Source organism: Maylandia zebra, linkage group LG3, assembly GCF_041146795.1.
Source record: "Maylandia zebra isolate NMK-2024a linkage group LG3, Mzebra_GT3a, whole genome shotgun sequence".
Classification (NCBI taxonomy): domain Eukaryota; kingdom Metazoa; phylum Chordata; class Actinopteri; order Cichliformes; family Cichlidae; genus Maylandia; species Maylandia zebra.
In genome coordinates, this window is record NC_135169.1 from 39,072,422 (window position 1) to 39,098,206 (window position 25,785).

At 41.6% G+C, this 25,785-nt stretch overlaps 1 protein-coding gene across 4 annotated transcripts in view; it reads left to right on the forward strand.

Annotated features, from left to right (window-relative positions):
• The first annotated feature begins 2,759 nt into the window (after positions 1-2,759).
• LOC101469296 (RNA binding protein, mRNA processing factor) overlaps positions 2,760-25,785 on the forward strand; it is a 38,323-nt gene continuing 15,297 nt past the window's right edge. The window contains exons 1-5 of one of the 4 annotated variants that reach the window (XR_013096917.1): positions 2,760-3,307; positions 16,608-16,685; positions 17,401-17,439; positions 20,491-20,553; positions 23,686-23,836. Coding sequence is in view for 2 of the 4 variants with exons in the window: in XM_076881836.1 (XP_076737951.1) it covers positions 3,245-3,307; positions 16,608-16,685; positions 17,401-17,439; positions 20,491-20,553; positions 23,686-23,836 (394 nt within the window). In the remaining 2 variants the exon portion in view is untranslated. The remainder of the gene's footprint in view (positions 3,308-16,607; positions 16,686-17,400; positions 17,440-20,490; positions 20,554-23,685; positions 23,837-25,785) is intronic. The other 3 variants (XR_013096916.1, XM_076881836.1, XM_076881835.1) reach the window with 3 other exon arrangements.

Here is a 25,785-nt window from a genome sequence, read left to right on the forward strand (position 1 = left end):
AGTGTCACGCAACATATAGTCAAAGTCCCCACGACGGAGCTGCTGTCAGCTCCTGAACTTTTCACGGCGGAATACAAAGTGAGGCAGTTGCTCAAAATAAATGTTTTGAAACGGTAAAAACAATTCGAGGCTGCCTTGTCACCTGATCGCCGCTTTTAAGGCTGTTCTGCAGCCCTCACCGTAGACAACAGCAGGCAACACCAGTGACATTTTTAATATTTTAACTTTTAGTATTTCTCCATTATTCCCACACCTCCAGGGTTTAGCTGTTTTGTTGTTGTTGTTTTTTACCCCTGCACCCTGAGGTTATAAGTGAGCTCACCGTGAAGTGACGCAACTAATCACGCTCCAATCTTGAGCACTTTACAGGTGTTATCTCCAGTTCCTCTTTTGTTTTCAACCTGCTCACTGTAAATCCACACGGAGACGGGCTCTAACTCTGAGAAGAACCGTTCGGGTGAAACGGCAGAAGCCCTCCGAGGCCTTGAACTGATGAACTGAGAGCCACGTGAAATTTATTAAGCAGTCAGGTTGATAATTGTCTGTAACTCCTGCTTTGCAGACAATGAATTTTGCTGACTTCTGCGTTTCAAGAGGGGAGAAATACTCCTGAGTGGGCATGCCTTTATGCTCACCATGTTTGCAGTGCAACTTGGTTAATAAGTCAACAGGTTATAGACATACAGTAAAATCAGTGACTTTGAAACTATGGTGCATAAAACTATATGGCAACATGAAGACGCATTTGAAAAATATACTACGAGTAATAGCTGCTTACTGATCAGGGTTTAACGGTTATACAAGGCTGCTCATGTGTCGAGTACCAATATATAAAGACTCAGTATAAAAGACTGTCTCACAATCTCACACGCCTCGTGTATACTTTCAGTGGCACAGCAGTGTGCTGATTTGTGCTGTTTCCCCACTGCAATAAAGTTTTGGCTTTGAGCCTTGGTGATTCATTTTTATATGAGTTTTCATCTTGCAGTCCTAAAAGCACCTGTAGGTGCGAATGTGAGTGAGACTTAAAAGTGTTGGTCACCGTGAGTGACTAGAACATCTCACATGTATAGATGTGTGTGGGGGGGAGAAAAACAATAAACATGCATGTAGTAGTACTGCTGAGTGCTGAATCATTTCAGCTGAATTTAATCCCCAACAGCAACCTTGAAGTCAAATTTTAAAGTCATAAATTGCAGTTCCTCAAATGTCCACTTGAGGCTGATTTCAAACGTGAGTCAGTCCCTGTAGACTTCTAGTCAAATGGCCCAAGTTTACTACAAAACTAAACACATAGTTTAAAAAACATATTTTCCCTACATAACAACTGTACAGATACTGAATTTTTAAATACATTTGATCAGTTTACATCGTTTTAAAGTTAAGTGTGTGGTTGACTAGGCTGCTAGGTGTCAGCCAGGCTCCATGAACTCCTTTTGACCTTTTGTCCATGTTTGTAGTGTTTAGAGCCTTTGGAGCATTTTTTATACATTTATCCAGTGATAGTGTGGATTATCTTAATTGTACAGCCTTTTGTATGTTATTTTTGGACTAATTAACAAGTACCTGTGTCCATGTGATTAATCCCTTACAACCCGTGGCTGCACCCATAAACATGAATGTAGCTTCTGTCTCTGACAAATGAAGCCAGTGCAGAAAGTTAAATCTGCTTTCTATTGAAAGAAGCCAGGTGGTGATAGCTGTAGTTGCAAAAAGACTTCCTGTCATACACACGTTTATCAGAAAACAGCTTTCTGCTCTGACCTCTGAGTTTATAGGCTAAGTCACCCGTTTCACTTCATATTGAATAATAAATTAAGACTATTTTGTAAACCTTGTTCATGTTTTGCAGTGGAGGATTATGCTTCATAACCAAAGTGTGATGTCACAGTGTTTGATGCCATCTTTTATATACAGTCTGTGATTTCCCCAGATACTTTGACTGTGTTTTTAACTGTGTCCATACTTTGTTTATGAATGTTCTCAAGAGGTCTAATAAAGGTCTGGACATTACCAAACGAAAGACTTTTGAAAAAAATATTCTTTATACACAATGTGAGGAAAATCAGTTTTTCAATTTAGATTCATTTGAAGGGAATAGTTCTACTTTTTCCTGGCTTTATGCTTAATTGGTTTCATATAAAATATCACAACTTAAACATACAGCAGATGTGTCAAACATAAAGCCCAGGGGCCAGAACAGATCCACCAAAGACTCCAATCTGGTTCAAGTTCCTATGTTTTTTCACAGTAAAAACAAACAAACAAACAAACAAATAAATACAAACATAACCACATTTCTTACGTAGCTAACAGAACCTTTTGTGTAATTTTTATTTTTTCACATATTTCTTTTTCTTTTATTAAAACAAAAGTGGGGTTAAATGTGTGGTTAAACTTCTATAGGCTGACAGGAAGAGGAGCTTTAGATCAAAGTTAGCTGTACGTGGTCCACAATGTAAAATGAGTTTGACACCTCTGACATTGAGTAAATATATAAGAAACACACACTATAAGAACATGCACGTGTAATAAAGGCCCAGAGCAGCTGATGAAAAACAAAACAAAGGATAAAACCAGGACATATAAGAATATGTGCTGTGGTGACAGATATAACATTCATGTGGTCCAAAGGGTGATTGGTACAGATTTTCCACTGAAGCTCCTGCAGCACTTGATAAATCTTGATAAAGCCGAGCAGAGGGTGCATCCCACCCAACCAACACCAAACCCCTCCCTCCCCTCCGCTCTCCGCCTCCCTTTCTTCCTCCCCTCCCCTGCCGCACGCAGGAGATGGGTAGAGAAGTTTGCTCGCGGCGCGGTCCGGTGAACATTACTGTATTTCATTTGGGGAACAGCAACAGCAAGAGGCTCTGGAAAAATAATACTAATTAAAAAAAGACGAAAAGTAAGGCTTTCCAGAGAATGCCGAGGAATATTCAACTCAACAGCAACATCAGCCGCAGCGAATTATTGTAATTATATATATGTACATATATATATATATAAAATTAATGAGGTTTATCCGTCATCATTGATGTGGCCAAATTAGTGGGAAGTTCGGGTCAGTAGGGGGACAGCGGGCTCGCGCGCGGACTGTTGGAGGGTGCTTTGAATTTGTGGGTCCTGGAGAAGAAGCGCAGCGCGAAGCAGATTCAGAGAGAGCGAGAGAAGAGGAGGAGGGGGAAACAAGGAAAGAAAAGAAGAGCCGTCCGAGTGAAAGTGAGAAAGAGTCCCGCTCAGAATGAATAACAACAAACCCGAGAAAGAAAACGAGCCGAGTGAATTCACCAACCACGAGGAGGAGGTACGTATGCGAGCCCGAGGTGCTCGAGCGTCTGTCTGTGATACTGTGGGTGGCTCCTTGACCCGTAATGACATCCTTAATAAAAACCGAGTCATGCTAACAGCGACTGCTTCTTTTCCTCCACTCCTGTATTCATTAAGGTGTAGCTCGTATGCTGGTTTGTTTGTTTTCTGTGCCGTAATCTGGTTTTACCTCATAAAAGTTTCCAGTGTTGCTGTTTACATTATTAGACCGACTGTATGGTTCGCTCATAACAGCATCTATCACCGGTTTCCTGCAGGTAATGCGCTGTTATTGCACTGAATTCTTCACCTGTCTTCACTTTTACGTCTCTCCTCTACTTTTCTTTAAATTGTATTGTAGCCTTGTTGAAGTTAGCCGTCATTTTTTTTTTTTAATTTAAAAACAGCAGCAAGAACAGGGAAGGGCACGAAGCACTGATGAATCACTAACTAGCAAGTCTCGAATAACTTTGAAGTCAGGATTGTGTTTTTCCTGGCTGTGCTACGGCATTGCTAGCTGTGTCTTACTGTACAATAAAGCCAGACTTCACACAGCACTGGAAAGCAGTAGTAAAGGGAATTCAGAGCCAGGGCGAATTAGTTTTCACTGAAGCTGAGGGAGCAATTGAAGTTGAAACAACTGCCGCTGCAACATGTAGGTAATAGCAGGCTGTAACAGAGAGCCCACTGCATTACAGTGGAGCAAGAATAGCCTCTTCTAATTACATCTAAACACAAACAGAATGGCTTTGTTTACCCCCCCCCCAAAAAAAAGAAAGAAAGAAAAACATTTGGTGGAAATCCATTTAACGTGTTCTCAAAGTATGTTTTCCTCTCTATCTCTATAATAGCCTCATTTCTTCCCTTTCTCCTCTGTAAACATTGCACAATCCGGCCCAACAATATCTCCTCTTTGGTAAATAAGCCTGTAACGGCTCTCCTTGCATGAGGCGATTTTCTTTGGCTCAGATGAATCTCTCTTCAAATGACAGACTTGTTATTTCAGAGCTCTGCACATCCGCAGTCGAGTGATGTAAGGAAGGTGTATCAGATTATATCAGATATTTCTCTTGGAGCAATTTGATTAGGTCTCAGTGTAGCGTTAGACACTTTGTAACTGAATAGTGAGATGTAGCCAGCCTGCTGTAATACCATATTTGGTCCACTGTTGAGGTTGCTATGGATGCGGGGGAACTGCTGTAGCACCACACAGATGAGGTAAAGACCAAAGAGCTGATTTCTTGAGGTTAGGGAGTTTGAGTTTAAAGCTTGTGTCACCTTCTCCTTTTACTAACAACACGTCAGTCAAGTAGGGCTCTGTAACCAGTACACGGCCCTGAGGGTATTCTTGTTATTGAATCTAATAAAAAACAACTACTCCGTGTAAAATGAACATATTCAACAAAAGAAAGATGACTACTCAGCACCAAAAGATGTCTGTGTATGACCATCTAACTGTACAAACTGCAAATATGTCCAATTAAAAGTCTCATAAGTGGCAAATACTCACATTTCAGAAGCTGACGCCAGAGAAATACTTGAGTTTTTTGTCTAAAGCACCTTCTTAAGCACCTGCCTGTTTTGAATTAAGTTGAGCACAACACAGCTATAATTAAACCAAAATAGGGCAAAACACAAGAAAAGCACTTGATCTGTTACTATCGACACAAGCTTTTTGTAGCTGAAATGTTTAGTTGCTCATTCTCATGAGCGACTGATCATATTAAAGCACGAAAGCTTTCAAAATGTGAGGATTTGCTTCTTTTCTTTTTGCTTTCGTGACACTCGGTTACAGTCACGCCGCTTACGGATCATTTTTGTAAGACCAAACAGTTAAATGAGGACGTCAGATTATTCAAAGATCTCAACTGCAGGATAGGTCTACGAGGAAATAAGCTGTGTTAGCTGCAGCTGTAGTTCGCCAAAGACACAAGGCTTCAAACTTCTACCCAGCTATTAAAAATTCTGTGATGTCCATAAGCTCAGAGATGAGGTGCAGGTTGTGTAAAAGGCAGGCAGACAGAGACCTTAAAAGGAGACTAATAGCCAGAGAGATCTAATGGTTTTGGAAATGTTTGGAAGCCATCCAGACCGGCAGGGACTTACATTTACTTGGGTGAATTAACGTTAAGGTCAGACAGCACCACTTTATCTTTTGTGGAACGGTGTGTGTTGCATGCAGAGGAGCAGGGAGTTTGTCACAAGCGCAGATACATATTCAAGCTTTTTGCAGGCCCGTGCGGATGTACTCAGACTAATTCACGCTTTGACTTAGTTTCACTTGTCTTGGGGGGGTTTGCGTGAAAGTCTGGTCTGCACAAATGTCCCTTCACTTGATGCAGAAAGCATAAAAATGCCAGCAACAGCACCACAGAGGTAACCATAAACTATAACCTCAAGAGAGCCAAAGTTTAACAGCCTTGCTGGTATGACTCTCACATGCTGAGCAGCAGCAGCTCTCCGCCCCTCCTCTTGGGCAGTGTAGTATGTGACTCAATGGATCACTGATTCGCACCGGTAAAGCACCGCAGCGAGCTCGGCTCCTCGTGCCCGCTTCATTGCTCAACCCCGCATGCCGTCGTCTGTGTACACGAAAGCTCGACGATGCTTAATGTTTGTCTTCTGCGGACCGCCGCTCACCAAACATGGTCTTGTTGCAGGCAAGGTATGCAGGTTTCGGGGGCCTGGCAGCATCTAATCTCATGAGCCGCTCTGATAAGCGACATTATCAGGTGTTCTGGATGCTTTCGCGTACTGTGGCACTTCACTTCGCCGATGCTGCCGAGGCGACACGCCGTCGCCTTATTGGTGAATGTCAAAAGATAAGAGTTTGAACGAGGTCCGGTTTCCAGACCTTGTATGGACAAGACACCTGGAGCGGGTTTTCCAAAGCTTGACTCGAAGATGCTTTTAATAGATCGGCCTAGCGTGTTTTTTCTGTAGTCTTGACCGCGGCGGCGGCAGCGATGTGGAGTGTACTCAGAAAACCCCGAGTTCAAGTGATTAATTCCAGATGTGTTATCAGGAAGGAGACGGTCCATGACAACGGGGGCACACTGAAGAAACAACCCAGTTCACCTCAAATTAATCCCATCAGTTTATAAACGATTAGCTGATTTATTGATCAGTCGGATACCTGATTGCTGGGAAAATAAATAGAAGTTGGAATCCAGTGACTGTGAAATTTTCTGGAGACGTTACTAAATCTTTATTAATTGCTGTTTTTGAGCATTTAGGCAATGCAAAAAATCTTTATACTGACAAATGGCATGTTATTTACTGAAGTGAGGCAGTTATTTGTGTGCAACCCTATTTGAAAACCACATGTAAGCACAATGAGCACATTTTAGTGATTTGCAACACTGATTATCTGTTAGTAATTAAGGCTATTAACTGAATAAAGTCTTCTGGTCTTCTGTTACTGAGAAAGGACCATGTTTGGACTTATAGACAGTTTATGAGACAAAATCCTCTCTTTGTTACACGTAACCTTTGGCTCTGGGGTCTGATGGGGATCTTTCGCCTGGATTTTCTAGCACTTGGTAGGCAGTTCACTACAGAGAGAAAAGGTGTATGTATGACTACATGGAATGCTTTGTAGCTGACCGATTCACCCAATGAAGATTGACCTTTCACCTCTTTGATGTCAGTTGCCCTCCAGCTAAAGTGTATTTACTTAAATTGAATCTCCCCACACCAAACTTGGAGGTCCACCAGCCAACCTCTTGCCTTTTGACAAATGACTGAGCACAGAACATCCCTCTTTTTATTTGTTCCTCCACAAGGTGAAACAGTCTCTTACTCGAAATCGTAGTTTACATGAAAGCGGAGCTGTCTCTCCCCCGGATGTAACACTCCAAAGGGAGCAGAAGTATGAAACTTGTCAGACATCTGTTGATTCTTGTTCCCAGCTGATCATAAACATTTAAGTGGATCTTTACAAGTGCCCGAAGAGAAACCGAATATCACTCAAGCAGAGTTCAGCAAATGTGGCGTATCTCCCTGGGGTGTAATTGGATTGTGCTTGGCCTGCTTTGGGTATCTAGCAGGTCCTCTTCAAATAGCAGGTCATGTGGCCACCGTGACCTTTTCCATGAAGAGATGTAGGTGGGGAGCTACGCTGCTGGAGAAGCACGGTGAAGCGGATGAAGGCCGGTGCCAGTCTGTAAGCGCGGTGGCGTGGGCATGTGTGTGGTCTGTACATGTGCATGTATCTATGAAAAGGGCACAAGGATATATTAACTCTCTATGACAAGAAGCATGACCAGAGGGGAGTATAGAGGGTAAAGTGGCCATGATAGGGAAAAAACATCCAAAGGATTGTCTGTGAAGTAGCCTATGTCAGACAGATATATAGACATATACACGATAAAAAATCCCTATACAGGCTCAGGCAAGCAGTAAAACCCTGCTCTATCTACCCGTCTGATAGTTTGGCGTTTATTTATAAAAGCGCCAAGGGAATTGTCATCTTATCTTAGCCGTTTGTCAGCTGCGCGACAAGAGGTATTTGAAAAGACAACAACAAGGCTCAGCGTCAGGAGCAGGCTGGCAAAAGAGCCTGAAAAACAGATGTGAGGGGAAAAGACAAAAGTCAGAGATAATAACTGTATCCAGGTGGATAATTATACATACCTCTATATGTATATTACTCCTCTTTAAAAACCTTACCTGTCACTTGCTTTGAAATAAATCACATGCTGCACAGCGGAAGGAAGCGTGCGCTTTTTTCCTAGACAGCGCCAGCCATTTTGTTCTGCTTGGTAATACTGTGTTTATGCACTTCATCTGTCACCTCTGATTAATATTGCTTACTCATGAGCTATAATTATCTGCCTTATTGTATACAGTATCCCATCTTTGTCTCTTTGCACCTGCCTTCGCTCTCCTTTTATGGTCTCCACATTGTCTCAGCTCAGGTGTTCGATAAATTAAAGGGAAACAAAAGTAATTAGGGCCGTACGATGAGGCCGTCCAGTGCTTTTTCTGCAGTAGGCTGCATTTTGCTGGAATGGTTTTGATCCAGTTTAAAAGGAAGGGTCGTTCCCAATCGATGCAAAGTTGTTCTGAGTGATCACCTTTATGCTGGGATGAAACCTTTCTATCCTGAAGGCAGTGGTCTGTTTCCTTCACAGGCCGCGAGGGGTTGCCGATGATGAAAATTAAGTCAAGAATGGCATTTGATACCCTCACTAGAGTTCCAGAGACTGGTACAACCAATGCCAAGGCTGGCAGCACATGGTGGCCCAGCGCATTACATTTTTTCTTTATTTTGTGCCCAGCCACCAGCCCCCCCACCTCCTCTCCTGCTCCCTCTCTACAGTTTTATCTCCCTTCCCCTCTGTTTCCTTCCCTCCGTCCTTTTCTGTGTCCCACCCTTTTTCTTCCCTTGCTACCTCCTTATCGTACTCTTTTCATTTCCTCCCACATTCCCTCCCTCCACCCCAGTAACTGTTTATAATTTCTCTCTTCTTCTGCACTTTCATAGCTCTCCGTTCTTTTTACCCCCCCTCCCGTGCACCCAATTTAGTCCCACCAGACAAACTCCTTATCCCTTCTCAGGGCCATGGACTCTTGACGCAGAGATCTCTGAACATAGGGACCATTTATGGACATGGAAGAGCCTTAAAGACACAATCTAGCCAGGGAGAAACGTGCCAGTCTGACTATGCAGCTGCGTGCCAGCCGCCCTTTGGCTGACCAGCAAGAATTAGCAATCCAAGGTCAGACCTGAAAAAACTAGAGAAAATGTTACCCATAGCAAACTAGCTTTTTCTCTTGTCACAGTAAAGCTGCTGACTGTAGGACTTCAGAATTTACTGTAATATAATATAATATAATATAATGTAATATAATATAATATAATATAATATAATATAATATAATGTAATATAATACATAATGACTTATCTAATAATTAATAATGGTATTTTTCTAGTTCTAGATTCTAAAATGTATTATTTGTTTTGTTGTGTATGCTAGCAAACTAATTATGTTTGGGATTTTGTGTGTTTTTACTAGATATCCCCAAGATATCAGCTAAATATCTGCATTGGCTGATAACACCGTGGCCCTGTTGGTTTGACCATCTTGGAAAATAAGATGCCATGTACAACAGCCTGACTGATTATTGGCAGGCCAATATTATTGGCCAATAGTAGTTATTTGCCAGTAATATTAGCACTGACATTTATAATAGTGATGAAAAAAGAAAAAGTAGAAACACAGTTCAACCATGTTATGAGTGCTGATGTTGCATAGTTTGTCCTTTACAGGGCGCTCTGCAACTGCCCTACTTGTGAGTAATTAGTAAATACTCATAAATAACTACACATAATATGGAAATCTGTTTGTTTAATGTACCTGAAAGAAAAAAAATCATCTATTATATTATAATTTTAAATCACTGGTATCAGTCTTAGAAAGCCTATATGAGTCTTTAACATTCTCTGTTGGTTGGTTAAAACCATTTACCGGTGTTAGTGGCCAATATCTGACACGTCCAAACCCTTTGTGTTGTCCAAATGCTTAAAAAATTGTAAAGAGTTGCTGAAAGATTTAAGAAAAGCTGCTGTGGTTTTTATTATAGGGTAATATTCTGCAATCATGCCTTCCTTTTTTGACCTTTGATTCTCAAAACAATGAATTGCACCAAAAATGCTGAAGCTGTATGGATGGACGGATGGATAAAAAGCAGTCATTATTTGCAGATGAAAATATGGGATCACTTAGTGCCATCAATGACAAACCAAAAGAAACAGCTGCAACGCATAAAGGAAACGACTTGTTAGCAGCAGGCTAGGATTTCTTCATGGTGACGCCGAGGATGACTGAGTATCCTCCTGTTGTTTTTTGTTCCTCCGCTTGCGCAAGACGCTTTAACCCTCTGCCCACCCAACCAACCACAACACTAAACAGTCTAAGGTATCCTTGTTGGGTAGGCGACAACAAAGGAAGTCCGGGAAAGGCTGATGCGGAGATTAGTTCACGTTAATGAGCACTTAGGAATTTAAAGTCCATTCAGCGAGTGTCATCAGATAACAAAGGGAAAGACGAGAATGGCGTTTGTATGAAAGACTTTTGATGAACTCTTTGAATGGGTCGTTTGTTGGGTTGATGAGAAATAAAAGACATCTGTGCATGATCAAGAGAAGAGGTTATTTTCTAAGTTAGATTAAAAGCTAGTGGAAGTGTTATGGTGGGAGGAAGAAAAGAGCAAAAGAAGGAAAAACTGAAGCGGGCGCCTGCTCGCTTTTCCTAGGCCGTTTGTTTTAAATGTCTTTTAAAGGTTAACCTGTTGGAACATTTACAGACCCTTACTGAGCAGGAACTGCTCGTCCAAAGCACTTGTGGGAGTAAGAGAGAGAGACAGAGGAAAAACAAAGCCGTTAGGAGTGTGCTCAGTCTCACAGTTGACCCCAGACGTGCACAGTAACCCCGGGCTAATCTGCGACCTCCGACCCCAAATGTGAAACTTGACCCGTTGAACCCTGGCGATTAAGAGGCAAAACCGAGTCATCCATTAATGGTTGTTTGACACCTCCCGGGCCTGCGGTCGCTCACTCCTCACATTCCCTGATAGAAGATGAAGAGGAAAAACTTGTGAGGATGATGGAGAGTGATGTCAAGCCGGAGCAGTGACAGTTCAGGGGGTGTGGGAGTCTGTCAGTCGGGCTGGGTTTTAATCACGCCGTGCTCATCTGATGCAAGAAAACTCAACCTGCCCTGTGCTCACGTGGGCTTACGGGTTCACTTTGATTTTTTTTTTAGCTCGGTCACAGAGAACAAGGACTCGGGTGGATTTGAAAGCAAGCCGCGTGGTGGACGGGCAATGAAACATTTCCTCTGAGCTTTTTTTTTTCTCTTCTTCTCCTTCTTCTTTTATTATTTCATGTGCAGGTACTCGCCTCACTGTTGCATGCACACTTGCTACGTTATGCTATTGTACCCTCTCCTCAAGGTTAGAGCCGTGTCCTGCCACTTCTGGCTCGAAGGACCTCCGTTTATTAACTTGGCTGTCGAGCGCGCACACGCGCAGGGAGGGAGAATGAAACACATAGTAATCTTCTCACATTGCACCAAGGTCGCGTCCCTCATTTCAGCCAGAACGAGCGGTCAAAAAAGCACTCAATTAAAGTCAGGGCAAATATGTGAGAGAGCCACATAGTGCAGCCGGATATAATGAGGCATTTCAGGCAATTGCTGTAACAAATTTAACAGTCTACAACGTAAGCTGAATAGAAATGACACATTAATACGTTACGGGGTTGTCCACTTAGACAAATCGGGCCTCTTCGTAACGGCTGCTGAATTGCAGCGTCTTCACTGGAGAAAATTCGACGTTCATTTGTACACATTTCGACTGGTGTTGCCTTCAGTCATGGTTATGGCTGTGAAACAGCTGTGGTGTCAGATGTGGCTTTGGTGATTAAATCTGCATAAAATTGTGGCTGTTTGGTGGAAGTACGTCTGAGGCCTTTTGTTGGTTCAGTCATACGAAAACATTCTTATTATTACTATTGATTCAAAAAACTTGTGTGCAAAGGTTTGATTATTTTTATGATTTCCTAATATTTGAAAACTCCATAAATCATCAAAAAGAACCTAGTTCATGTCTTAAAGTGTGTATTTCCATTGTTTTCCAACAGCAGTTTAACTATTAACTACTTAGTAGAGTAAAACTGTGTGTGAGATTAGACTAACAGTAGAAAAAATGCAAATGCTCCCCGAGTTTGTTACAGAGTTCTGCGTGGATCGCCACCAGAAAATAAACAAAAATGAAGTCCAGTGCAAGATCTGCCAAATGCAAGCTAGGATGCCACAAGTCTCCAATAAATTGTTATTTCAGAGTAATTTGGGGTCGGGTGAGCAGTGATCTTTTCTTGAGATGCCCATCTTTATTTTATGGAATATAAGCAAAGTGAAAATTCTTTGAGAGTAGCAAAATATAAAGTATTTATTTGGGGCTTAACCCAATGCATGGCACTGTTAACAGAAATAATAAATCTGAATAACCTGACTCGACCATCCAGATCTCCCAGTTTCATATACAAAGACACAGATACAGTATATCTTTGTTGTTTCAATAAGGGACATGCACATGTTGACGTATGATCTAGGAAATCGTGATTTCATTGTGTTACTGTTTTCTGACATCTCACAGAGATCCAGCTAGCCTTGATACTTGTCATAGATTGATGCTGAAATACTAGTGCCAGCTGAAAGACTTTCAAATCATAGTGAAATAATGATTGAACCCACAACAACAACAAAACAGATTTCCTCTTCAACACAGCACTTGAGTCTTATTATGAGCACAGGCTCCTCCCTCCATCCATAGGATGCAACAACGGCAATGATAGCATATCAATAGGGTGATGACCTCACCCGGTGCTTGTTGAGTCAAAGATCTCTGATTAGAGGTGCACAGATCCCCTAGGACTTGCTGCAGAAGTGGCCTTAATAGAATCTGATGTTTTTGGCCTGGGGCTCTGCACTCTGCTGTGCACCGCTAAGGCGTTGCCAGGGAACTGCACTGGCACGCCGGCTGGGAAGTACTCAGCTGGCTTGTGGTAGGTAGGGACTGCTGTTTTTGATCGAAACCTGCCTGCGTGATAGTGTTTGAGCACGCCATAAATGGTCAGCGATTCAAAGGCTTAAACCAGGCCACTCAGCACTATGGAAATATAGGTATGTGACTCACGGGGAACCAATAAAAACAGACCCAATAAAACAGCGGCCGAAGGTTTGTCTTTGCTTTTTTTTACAAATCTGCACAATCTGCTCAACCTCCGGCTTGACCTTCGCTTTAGTTTACTGCATCATGAAAGTTTGATGTCTCACTTTACCTGGTGGGAGCATCTTTACAGCTCCCTCCCTTTATTTATTTATTTCTTTTAAGCCAACCTGATAGAGGCATAAATATAGACTGATATTATAATCAGCAGCAGATGTCTGAAGAAGAGAGCAGCTGATAGATTTACCTGTGAATCATCCTGTATCCAGCGTGTGTGCAGCCAGCTCCACGCTGGACACACACACACCGGAAAAAATGATCATATATCATAACAGCTGACGTCAGGAAGTCTCAGGAATGAGGTTCAAGACAGCCAAGACTGTCCTTTTGTTCCGAGTGTGCACAGGAGTCATTGTGTTTGTCTTACTCGTGCATCACATCCAGCTCCTAAGTGGCTATTATCAAGGCTGAAGACAGGACTTAAATCACAGATAAGATCTTAGGAAGCTTGGCAAGGAAGGGTTAGACGACTAAGATTTTCTTAACGTGTGCAATTCTGACGTTCACTCTTGGCTTTTTTCCACCTAGAGTAAAATTACAACTCCTAAAAAGAGCGTCGTATAAATCTGTCGTCTTAACCGCGTCGGTGCGAAAGCCCGACGTCGTTCACTTGGGATGAATTTGGCATCTATTTTTGCGGTCGTGTGCAGAGTAATGCTCACTGTAACGGCAAAGCTGACAGAGAAAACAAACACCGTCCCTGATAGAGATTTCAAATCTGAAAGCTTTGGTGTCTTTCTTTTGACTTATCTGTCTTCATCTCAAAGAGTTTTTCTTATTCTTTTTAGATTTTTAGAGCTTGAGCACCGTTTCTATTTTTACAGCACTTTTTTTTTTACTACGGCATTATTAGTTTTATCAGCCTCAACAGCTGTCAGAGACTGACCTTGCTTGTGTCTGATTGATACCATCCTTTTCTGACTCTTTGTTCCCATGTAACTCCATATAAGGAGACCTTCAATTGAGTTTACTTAAACAGAACTGCCAGAGACAGAGCGCAGTGACGGCCCTGCAGGGTTCAGCTCAGCTCAGATAAGATAAGAGCAAAGGTGAGAAAGTCGCTGAGGTGAGATTTTTCTCTTTTTTTTCTTCTTCCGGATGGATGGGTGGTTTGGCACTCGCCAGCTCTCGCTCTCCTAGTTGCTAAGCTCCTTTGTTTGTGTGTTGCTCTGCCTTTGGCTTCACTGTTGCGTATCAGGTTACATGTGGGAATGAGGTGCCATGTGAGTTCAGCAGTTCCTTTGTCCCCTGAGTTGTGAATCCACTATCTAATGAATCTGGGAGCTTTGAATATACTCTGTGTAATTGCATAGCTACGGTTTTATTCTAAACTGGGCCCTGTACAGAATCAGATTACAGTATCATGCTGTGGGATGTTGTGACGTTTGCAGGGGTGTGTGTTTGCATTGTTTGATTGTATTGTCTTCTGTGCGCTGAAGCATTTGTCTTCCTGAACCAAGATCTTTGATTTGGTGAAAGTTCCAGGTATGAGTCAGGATTGATTTGTTTTCTTAGATTGCATGCTGGCACACCTATATATATATATATATATATATATATATATATATATATATATATATATATATATATATATATATATATATATATATATATATATATATATATATTAGAAAAATAACCTATACCAATACATTCACAACAGGCCAGTATTGGCCGATGATGTCATTCAATCAATTAAACAGTTTTAAAAGTACCCATTATTCCCCGTATGAGCCAGTTAATTTTGTAACATTTTATTATAATAGGGAGTTCTTTCTCTTGTTTGCTTGTTGTTTTGTAAAGCTTGATGGAGGTTAAAAGCAAAAGTACAGCTGTTGCATTAATAGGAGACAGATGTGTAACATCTCCTGGACTGACCCTTCATTAAGGGCAGATGTGTCTACAATTACATGCAACTAACAGAACTTTCACTGTTTTGCTGCTTCCAGAGTGTAACGGGATCTGCGTTCACGGGCTGTGGTGGGGCATCCCAGCATCTGCATCCTATAGTGTTGCTCTGCGTTTCATAAATGTTGCGGCTGGGGCTAATGTGTGTTACAGGGCTACTGCTGTATTCATCTGTTTTTTAGATCTGGTAGCCAGGTTGCCGATTGCATAACTGAAGGATTTGTGCTTTTACACCCCTTCTGCGTCACTAGAAATATTATTTTGAACAATAATGTGGAACAAATGCATCTGTCACCCAACCATTCGATCAATACTGTTTCCATGTCAGGGATAATTGATATGTATAGCGAGCCTGACTAATTAACTTAAGGTAACTCCTGTTATTGTTTTGCCAAACCAGGATGGTATTAATTATTCATGAATCTTGAAAGGAAGGAAATCTCTACGAAGTATTGTTTAGTTAAATGTTCTGTCAGCGAGCAAAGGCCTGTGTGACTGAGGCCTTGGTGAGGTGCTCACCTTATCATACTAAACATTTAACTTGTGAAAGGAATGCAAGGAAATCAATATTGGACTCGTTGGTATGTTTTAGCATGCTTACAAACTGAACAAGAGTCAAGCCATGCAAAGCATTTAGAAGAAACGAGATCAATATAGCGGCTTCAGAAGTATTAATAACCTAATCTGCAGACAAACACATAGTAGGTTGTACTCTGTGTTTCTAGTCTTAATGCTAAGCTAAGCTAACTTGCTGCTTAGGTTTGCTTTACATATATTATACAGATCTGACAGCAGTACCAAACTTCTTGTGTAACTTCCAGATTTATTGCTAGTCTCTGTGCAGGTGAGTTAACCCCCACTCAAGCATGTCTGGTATCTCTTTCTTTGACGTCACCTAACTATTTTTTATCATCTAAGGTTTGACACTTAGGGGGTTTATGCACTTTGTATCCTCTAAAAAAACCCTAAAAAACACTAGAGATTCCACACTTGAAATGAAAAGCTTTAAAAAGTTTTACCTTCAGCACACCTCCAGCGATCACGCTGCGTGCATTTCCTCCTCATCATCATCGCATGTAATAACATAAGAACCCCGTCCTTCCCTGAAAGCACTTTTGTAGTTATTCTTATTTTGCACCCTGGGGGTTTTGCACCTTCTCTGACTATGGGCTGTGGACCACAACAATTACATTTCCATTTAGTCTGTTGTAGCTAACATTTACATTATAATTCCCCAGCAATGTCAGCTCAAGTTTCAAGTTGAAAAGTTCAAATGTAAAACAGAGGCTAGAGCTGCGAGGGAGGGTTACCATAAAACACAGCAGGTTGTAGATTACACAGGAGAACACAATGCTCTTACTGTAGAACGCACTGTGTGTCTTAGTGTGTTTGCAGAGCTGAAAGATACCCGTATCTGGATTTAAAAAGTTTATCTTTCAGTGTAAAGCCAGCCTCGGTAGCTGTTTAACTGATGCTCATTGTTCTTTTTCCTCCTAACCTCATCTGTTATTGTCAGAAAGGCAATGTAGCTATTTATAACTGGTGGAGGTTAATGAAAAATACATGATCTTTGTCTCTCTCGTGTCTTCCTCAGGTCCGAACACTATTTGTCAGTGGGCTACCACTGGATATTAAACCGCGGGAGCTCTATCTCCTCTTCAGACCATTTAAGGTATGTTTGTATGTTTTAAATGGATGGCCTGCTGCTATTCTTAGCAGCTTACTTTCCAGCAGTCAATGGGACCTCCATTAATGGTGATGAAATAAACGGCAATGGAAACTCTCCCGCGAGGTTCAAGTGTCTGTGTTCTTAAAGCCGACGTTCAATCACATCTTGATCCATGAGAAGCTTATGTCTCATGGAAAAATGGCTCAATGCCTGCGAAACAAAAACAAAGCTGTTTGCTTCACCTCAGAAGCTCCAACTTTGTTGCAAGAACACAGACCCCCAGAGTTTAGTTCAGGTGAATACATGTAGATGTTGCAAGCTTTTTGAACTATCGACCAAGACTAACGCGCCTTAATGGTGCAGCAGCAGCAGCAGCGCTGTTTAAGTGATTAATGCATCTAATCGCTCACTTAAGCAATGTTCATGGTATGTGCTCTGAGTAAATGGTTTGCATCACGAGTGTTGAAAGCAGTAAATCTTGCTTAATCAGGTAAGACACAACAATCTAGTCCATATGGTCTTCATAAGAGCGCCGTGACCTGTGAAACTGCCAAGCTTAGTCCTCCGTGACCCCAACATGCCAACATTTTTGAGTAATTTAGCAAAAAAGCTTTTGTAAGTGTAAGCAGCCTGCGTGTTTTGCAGCTTTTTAGCCACTAAAGTTGAATTTTTGCTTTGTTATGTGTATTTCTGACATTTTGTTTTCTGTTTTTTTCAGGGCTATGAAGGCTCCTTGATAAAGCTCACTTCTAAACAGGTATGCTAACAAGTCTTGGATCTGTGTTGTGTTCAAAGAAACTCCTGAATGAAGCCGGTCAGTCTCTGGTCACACTGTTACTGTCCACATTACTTCTGTTAGGTGAGGCTGTGTGCAAGCAGGAATAGGACCCAAGGTGCAGACTCCGGAGACAGACGTGAACTCAAAAAGGCTTTAATTTAAGACTCAAAATATAACATGACTGAAAAAACTCAAAACAAACTTAAACTAGAAAAATGACAAAACACACAGCAAAGTAAACAGTAGATCGCAACACAGACACTAAGAAACACAGGGCTAAAATACACAGAGGGAGCAATCAGGGAATGGGTAACAGGAGGGAAACACAGCTGGGGCAAATCAGGCCTAACGAGACAAGAGGAAGCAAAACCAGACATATTAACATCACATATGGACTTTCAAAGTAAAACAGGAAACATAACAGACTCACGGGCAGGCACTATAACAAAGGGAACAGAGACACTGACTGGATGTGGGGATACAGCAGAAAGGGGAGACAGCAACATGGAACACAGACAGAAAACCAGAACACTAAAACTAACCAAACCCCACCCAGAGAACCTAAACTAAGAATAATCCTAAAACCCATAAAGCAAAGCTAGAATATAATGAAATAACAAAATCAAAGAACCAAAAACACAAAAACACTGGGTCAACGACCCAGGGACCCTAACAACTTCTTGCTCATCGACACCTTTGCATCTTTTTCTTCTCTCTTTGTGTGTTTAGCTTGTTGAGAAAGAAGGATTAGCAGGAAGTGCCTTTAATAGAAAAGAAAATAACAAATAACAAAGGTTTCCGGGGGGAGGGAGAACGATAGGAGGGGAAAAGTGTTGCACCAACTTGCCTTTGGCAGTCGGATGTAGTGCTTGTAGTTACAGCGAGTCGACTGGTGGGCTGTGTGAGGACGAGGAAGAGAGACGGGGAAAGAGTTTCGAGGTGTCAAAGTGAGCGTTTTGACAAGAGCAGCACTGATGGTTGAGTTTTGCCTCCAGGGTTGCGGGACTGAAAATGAGCCCAGCTGGCAGGTGTCCACGTCCAGAGTGGAGCAATTTAGCTTCATGTCAGCTTACTTGTTGCCACTTTACACTGTTTCTCATAAAGACATGACATGCTCATTAGAAGGGTTTAAAGCGATTTGGGTTGAACTTGCTGAGTGTAATACCTTAAAACTATTCCTGAAACCAAGTACAAAGGAAAGCTTTAGGCTCTCTCTTTTTGTTTCACTGCTATTGCGTGCATTCAGAAAAACTCATTCTAATGTATGTATCTATGATTGAAGTCTAATTTAGCATTAACGGTTCTTCTCACTTGTTTGGTGATTTTGTTGCCAGTTATTTTCTTACAGTCAAGGTTTATACACGTGTGGCAGTGGGCCTGAAAGTGGCCGAATTCAAAGATTAAAAGGTGTGGCTCGATACTTTTGTTGTTTTGGTGTTGTTCACAGCAGACTGTGTTGTTTGTCAGATAGTTCCACCTAAGTTAGCCAAGCTGCAGCTACCTGTTTTGGGACACCTGCCAGTCGAAGCAGCCTCTCCCCTGAGTTTCAGCCTTACCCTATCGAGACGGATCAATTATTAAAAACATCATGTATGATATAGTTGTTATGAAGGAAGAAACTATGAACCGAGACTTGAACAGCTTGCTGTAAGATGCTATTTAATGCTGTTTAGTAGGACATTTTAACATGAGAGTCTATGGGGATTGACTCGCTTTTGTTGGCAGCCTCAAGTGGTCACTAGAGAAACTGCACTAGCTTAATTTTCAGCCCCTGGAGAATATTTGGCTTTTAGACTATGATGGAATTCACAACCTGTTTTACCTTTGTGATTAAACTGTGACTCGGAGCGATGTTTCTCCAGCCTAAGTGGCATCTTCAGCGAGAGAACTGCTGTGAACTGATGCTTATGTTAAGACAAAGTGCTGCCCCCCATTTCCTCAGGGTTTGTTTGGAGCAGCTCTCCTCCTTGTTAATGTTAATGACAATGGCCACGCAAATCAATCGATCTCCGTCTCTCTCTTCCAGTCCAAGAACTCCCAGCCATGTCCATATATAGCAAAAGCCTGATCTCAGAGCCTTTCTATTTATATTCCTGTTATGCTTCCTCCTCCTGACGTCTTCACTTAGTCTTTCTTTTCTTTTTGTGTTACTTTTCGGGGGTTTTCTTTTCCTCCACATCCTCCTCCTCCTCCTCCACTGCACTTCTTCAGAATTCCCATAACCCTAGACTGCTTTTCCAGATCACACGCAGCAGTGTGACCCCATGGGAATAACATGTTTAGAGTTTTCTGCAATCTCTCCCCCACCACCACCTCCACCACCACCACCTTCTCCCAACGTCCCCATCCACATACAAGACAAAAATATGTATTTTCTGTTCATATCTGCAGTCAGAAATCCTGCAGCCGCACCTACACCCCTGTGAGTGTGTGTTTTTTTTCCTGTTTTATTTCTCCTCACCTTTACTACTGGCTTTGAAGCGATGTCGCTGGAATATAAAACAAGTGTGGGTGAAACAGATGCGAATGAGAAAATGCTGCACTGACAGGCCTGTTTGAGGAGGTCTTTAAGAAAAAAAACCCCAACTTTTTCTACCCGTTGCCCCACTTGCTTTCATTTTCACCTTTAACCCTTGAAATCCCCCCCCCCCCTCCCTTTCTATCTTCTTCTCCTTTTTCAGCTTTTACTCCCTTCTCTGCCTGTCTCACACTAAACTCTTACATGCTTGTTCTCACTCCTGCATTGCCCGTATTTGGGCAAAGGGGAGCCGAATGATGAACTCTACAATGAAAGTGCGTCCAGCCTCCAATCGCCCTCCGCCTCCCCCTCCCCGCTCTGTCGCAATGGTTTTATAAACAGGAGAGAGGGAGAGGGAGGCAGAGAGGTAGGGGGTGGGGTATGCTAAGATGTTAAAATATATATATATATATATATAAAAACATGTCTTTGTCACTCAGACAGAAATGCCGACTCAGTTTTCTGCCTTAAACCATGTTTCTTTCTTTTGTTCTGTCTCCTTGTCTCCCCAGCCAGTGGGGTTTGTCAGTTTTGACAGTCGATCAGAGGCGGAGGCTGCTAAGAATGCCTTGAACGTAAGTGTCATGCCCTCGTTGTGCTCCAGCTCAGCTCTAGTGTTTCTCATGAAATCTCATCTTTTTTTTTTTTTACTGCCTTTAGTGCAAATGTATTTGAAAGCGGGGGAAAAGCGTTTTCTATCACATGAGGAAAAAGCTGAAAAGTGAAGCAGCGAAGGCAAATATATCACAGCTGCTCTAAAATAGCGTGTGTCTGAATGTTTCTGTTTGAGTAAATAAAGTCTTTTTTTTTTTTACTTTAAGCTCTGCGAGAGATCCTGCAAGGTCAGAAGAAAATTAGCTGTTCTTCCACATAAAAATAGAAGATATTGATCTAGGGTTTAATTTTAATCTCTCGTATTTCAGAATGTGGCTCAGTAGAAAGCCTTGATGAGGCAGACTCTAACACAAAACAGAGCTCATCTTCTCACGCGGTTTTTATTCGACTCTCTTGAAACAAAGTGTAGACGGACGGTAATGAACGCCGCCTGTCTCCTACACCTTTGTTTTTCCATTGTTGTTTTTGTCTTCACCATGCACCGCCCTCCTCCGATTGCCTCTTAAGTTTTTGTTGATGTCTTTATCAAGGCAGCGGATCACTTTAACAGCCCTCCTCTTAAGTGGGACCGTGACAGCGCGAGCGGTGTGTCAGCTTTCTCAGATGTCGAGATATCGGTGCTCGTCAAAGGTAGAGCAGAGAGTTGAACAAAGGATAAAAATTATCATCTTATTATGAGCCAACAACAGCGAGACTGTTTCCGTAGAAGGGCTCAGTGGGGCTGAGAATTCAACGCTGCTCTTGTTTTTCAGGGAAAGCTACGTCCCGGGGGGTCATATGGAGATAAGCCAGATTCTGCAAACATCCATCTGCATATTGAAATATGGGCAAGACGCAGAAAACTGTGGGAGAATTTGGGGATTTGTTTCCTATCATAGTAGCTCTCTTATATTCCCTCCAAGCTGTGAGCCTCGAAAACAAAAAACTGAATTACCTCCAACAGTCAGAATCAAAGCTCTACATGGAGAAGGTGCTATAAAAAGACATTTCGAGGTAGATATTCCAACACATTTCAAGCAGAGGTGTGCTCGGGCCTCATTATTGCCATGTAGCTTATTACACCTCTGCAGCCTCTACTGGCAGAAGCCGCGAGTGCGCTGAGCCGAGGCAATCCCAGTTAATTCCCTCCCCTTCATGAGAAGAGTCATCCCTCGCTTGTTTCAGCCTTGCTTCGCCCGAGCCTGCAGGGATGAGTGCAAGTTCTCGTTTGCTGCCGAGAACTTGCACTCCTGGCTGCTTTTCTCCTCCGCTGATCTGACCTTCGTGCTTTTCTGTATCGTTTACAGGCAATCAAATGAGGTTAATTTCAGGGCGTTTATAGTTCCTGGTAAAAATGTGTCCAAGCAGAGTAAATGAATAGCAACTTTGACGATGCCACATTCCTGTTGTTTTTTTAATCCCCATATGTGGAGATGTTTGATGAAGATCTGATGGCAGGGCAGCTTTTTCCTTTGGCCTGTCGTGAGCAGTGGCATCTCAAGAATTCGCCAAAATGTTTGGCTCACTCTAAGCGGTGATGCCTGACGTATGTCAGGGTATTTGATGTCATGGTATTAAATTACACTGCATTCAGTGGGGAACAGAGTGAGGGCCTTGTGGCTTGTCTGCTTGTGTTGTAAATGACATCATGCGCCAGCCAGGTTTGTGTCATCAAGTTCTGATTTCCCATTGCATGTGTCGCTCAGAATAAGCAGCTTCAAAGGCTAAACAAATGAAAACGCTCTCGTCACGCCAAGATTTCAGCAGTAAATTGTACTGTACAAAGTGACAATTCCAGATCAAGCTAAACAACAGATAACAAGACAGGAAGTGCAGCAATGGAAACTGTACGCGTTATCTAATAAGTTCTGTGGGCTAAATTAGTCTGCTTCGTCACTACTTAAAGGCACAAGGTCAGTCGCTCCCTATTATTTATAACATCATCGCTTCACTGATGAGCAGACTTATTTATTTGGTCAGCCTCTTTAATGCACGGTTGCCAAACCAAGGTATTAGCTGTTGCATTTTTAACATCATAAAGCGTCATCATATGCTGATCATGCGCTAATTTCACTTCACTAAACCTTCCAGGAAAGCAAAAGACAGATAAGAACGTTATAAACAGCTTGTCTGTGCTTATATTTCGACTGGGAGCAGTATGTGAGGAAAAAAACATTTTAAATATGTAAACGGTCGAAATTTAAGATAAGTTGAAACCAAATGCAAGAACTGAAATATCCATGGTTCCAGTATTCTGTCTGTGCCACAACAACCTGTCTACTATTCAACAACATGCATGTAGACGTTATAGTAGCTGTGAAAATGAACTTGATTTAATCACAACAATAAATCTGATTATATGCAGTTGTGTTGAGGAAATATTATTCCTCAACACAACTGCATATAATAATGAAAACATAATTCAAGCACCCCTGAATATCAGATATGGCAGAACTCAGATTTTGATTAATGCAGCAGTCCCCGATCTTTTCTGCGCCACGGACCAGTTTAATGTCAGACAGTAGTCAGACAGTATTTTCACGGAGCGGCCTTTGAGGTGTCGTGAATAAATACAACAGAATAAAATTATACTGCCAAGACAAAAACTTTGGTATTTTATAAATATAATAATAAACGCGAATTCACTGTGTAATTGTGTAACTTTATTAGCAGCGTCCTCCTGAAATACGCCAAAAACATTGAGAGTAACATCCTCCTCTCTGCCCCTTAATGCGCTCTGGTCGCTTTGATAACGTGTAAATATTTCTTTCAAAATAAGACACACAACTACAACACCCAGGGAAACAGAGTTAACGATAAAAACCCTGAAAACCATAAATTTCACACCGGAGACTCAACTTTTGCGACGCGGTACCAAACGACTCATGGACCGGTCCGTGGCCCGGGGGTTGGGGATGAATGACTCATGACACCTGCTTTCAGTGCTAAGACATGGATACAATCTCACGGCTAAAATGCTTCATATTTCCTTTTTAAAGACTTGTCCATATGCATTACCCCTGTCAGTGTGCTCCCTCAGTTCTGACTCACCTGTCCTAAAAGCTTTCCACTAAACAATATTTGCGCTAACATATCTGTCTCATTAATCTCAGGGGGTACGATTTGACCCAGAGATTCCCCAGACTCTGCGGCTGGAGTTCGCCAAGGCCAACACCAAGATGGCCAAAAACAAGCTGGTTGGCACTCCCAACCCCCCTCCTTCCCAGCAGAGCCCCGGGCCACAGTTCATAAGCAGAGACCCATGTGAGTACGCCGACTGTTTACCCGCCTGTCGCTGAGTTTGTCTTACTCCTACATATTGTCCGTCTGCATTGCTACTTCCTCTGGCTGTACTGGACTGGACAGCTGTTTCCTTTTAGGATATTATTTTGTAATCGAGGTGCTTTTCTGTGCTGTTGTTGTAAATGTGCATGAAAAGGAGACTGTTGAGTCTGCTGCAGGTCTCTTTCATTGAATGCTGTTTTGTTTGCCCCTAAATTAAACATTTACGTATTTGTCCCTCTGTGAAACGTTAATTTTGTGCGGGCGTGTAATGCTGTTTGTCGTTGTGATGTGTTAACTGATGATGTTAGACTAGTGATTCATTAACAGAGCATGTTTCAGCTTTAACCGTTTACTCTAATAACTTGGACTCAAGGTCTTCAAGTACAATGTGTGTATAATAATTTGCTAATGCGACTTTCCACCTTTTTTTTTTTCTTTTTTCTTGTGGTTAAATATTTTTCCAAGAGTTAAGGATTTTGAAAGAATCAGCTATTGATAGTTTAAACATAGGCCAGCTGTGGTAGTACATTCTTCCTGTATGACCAAGCTGCTTTTATCTTAGATCGTTTTATTTTTTTATAGCCGGGGAAAGGGTGTGTGCATGAGGCCCCGGAGGAAAATGGAAGGAAACGATTAATGAAACCGTGACGTAATCACTAGGAGAGAAATTGCTGTCATTTCCTGATAAGAGATGTTTAAACCAGCCATCTTTGTGATCATGCTTGGATAAATGGTTACCAGGAGACATGGAGAGCACAGGGAATGCTCCTCGAGATTATCTGCTAATTATCCAATGAGCTGCTGTGTTTTTTTCCCTGCATTTTTAAATGCTCACCCGCTCTGTACGACTCAGCACCGTCTCCTAACTCATGCACCGATGCTCGTTTTTCACAGTCACTTTGCACTTGATTTAGCAAGTAAATCGTGATGTCTGACATTGTTTCCTCTCAACCTCTCCTAAAGTATGAAATCTAATCATGTAGTGTCAATGACCGTTCTCAGATACTGTCAAGGTTTTTGCATAATACATGTGCATTTTGAATTAATAAAATTTCCCCTTGAAATTTTTAATTTGTGAAACTAAAGGTCCTGCATTTCAGAAGCGACTAGATAATAACATTAGTGGCTGATGGACATCAGTTTTCCTGGCTAAAGCGATGGCAGGTCCAACTATCTATATATGAAGCTAATGAAGCTAATATTAGTTCACTGCATTGGTTAAAAGAAACATCTTTAGACCATACTGGTTCTGTAAAAGGCATTTTAAATATTTACATGATGATTTATAGTAAAGACATTTTTCTAAATACTAAGGCTAAAAATCTCTGGGTTAAAATTTCATAATCAAACAGTGTAACCCATATGGAAAAGATATATATAAATCTTATAACGTTTGTATCTGTCTTGTGTGAAACTTGTATAAAAAGCATACAAGAGTGAAAACAGATATAAGATCCCCAGAAAAATTATATAAATGAAACTTGTATTTTTTGGATACTTACCGGTACTAAAAAATATATGAAAGTGGCCACTTTTCATTAGTAAATCATATAAGCCTTATATGATTCAAGTAGGTAGGCCACATCTGATGCAAGTCTTTTATAAGTTTTTTCTGTTTCTTTTCCATATGGGAAGCTAAGGCTACGTTCACAATAATGTTGTAAGCTAAGCAAGGCTTTCATAGGTACTGTTGGCTTGGGATGATAAAGCAGAAACTTCATCAAGTTCAGCAACAAGTTCAGCAACAAGCTAATACAAATAAATACTGTATTTATTATGAACAGCTAATATTAGCTGTAGCAATTAGCTATAGCTAATAAATGCAGTATTTATTAGCTGTTAGCTTTTCTAGCTAATTGCTTGTTCACGATGCTTGAGTTAAGAGGATCATCATAGTTCTGTCTAAAACATAACTATATTTCAGAGAT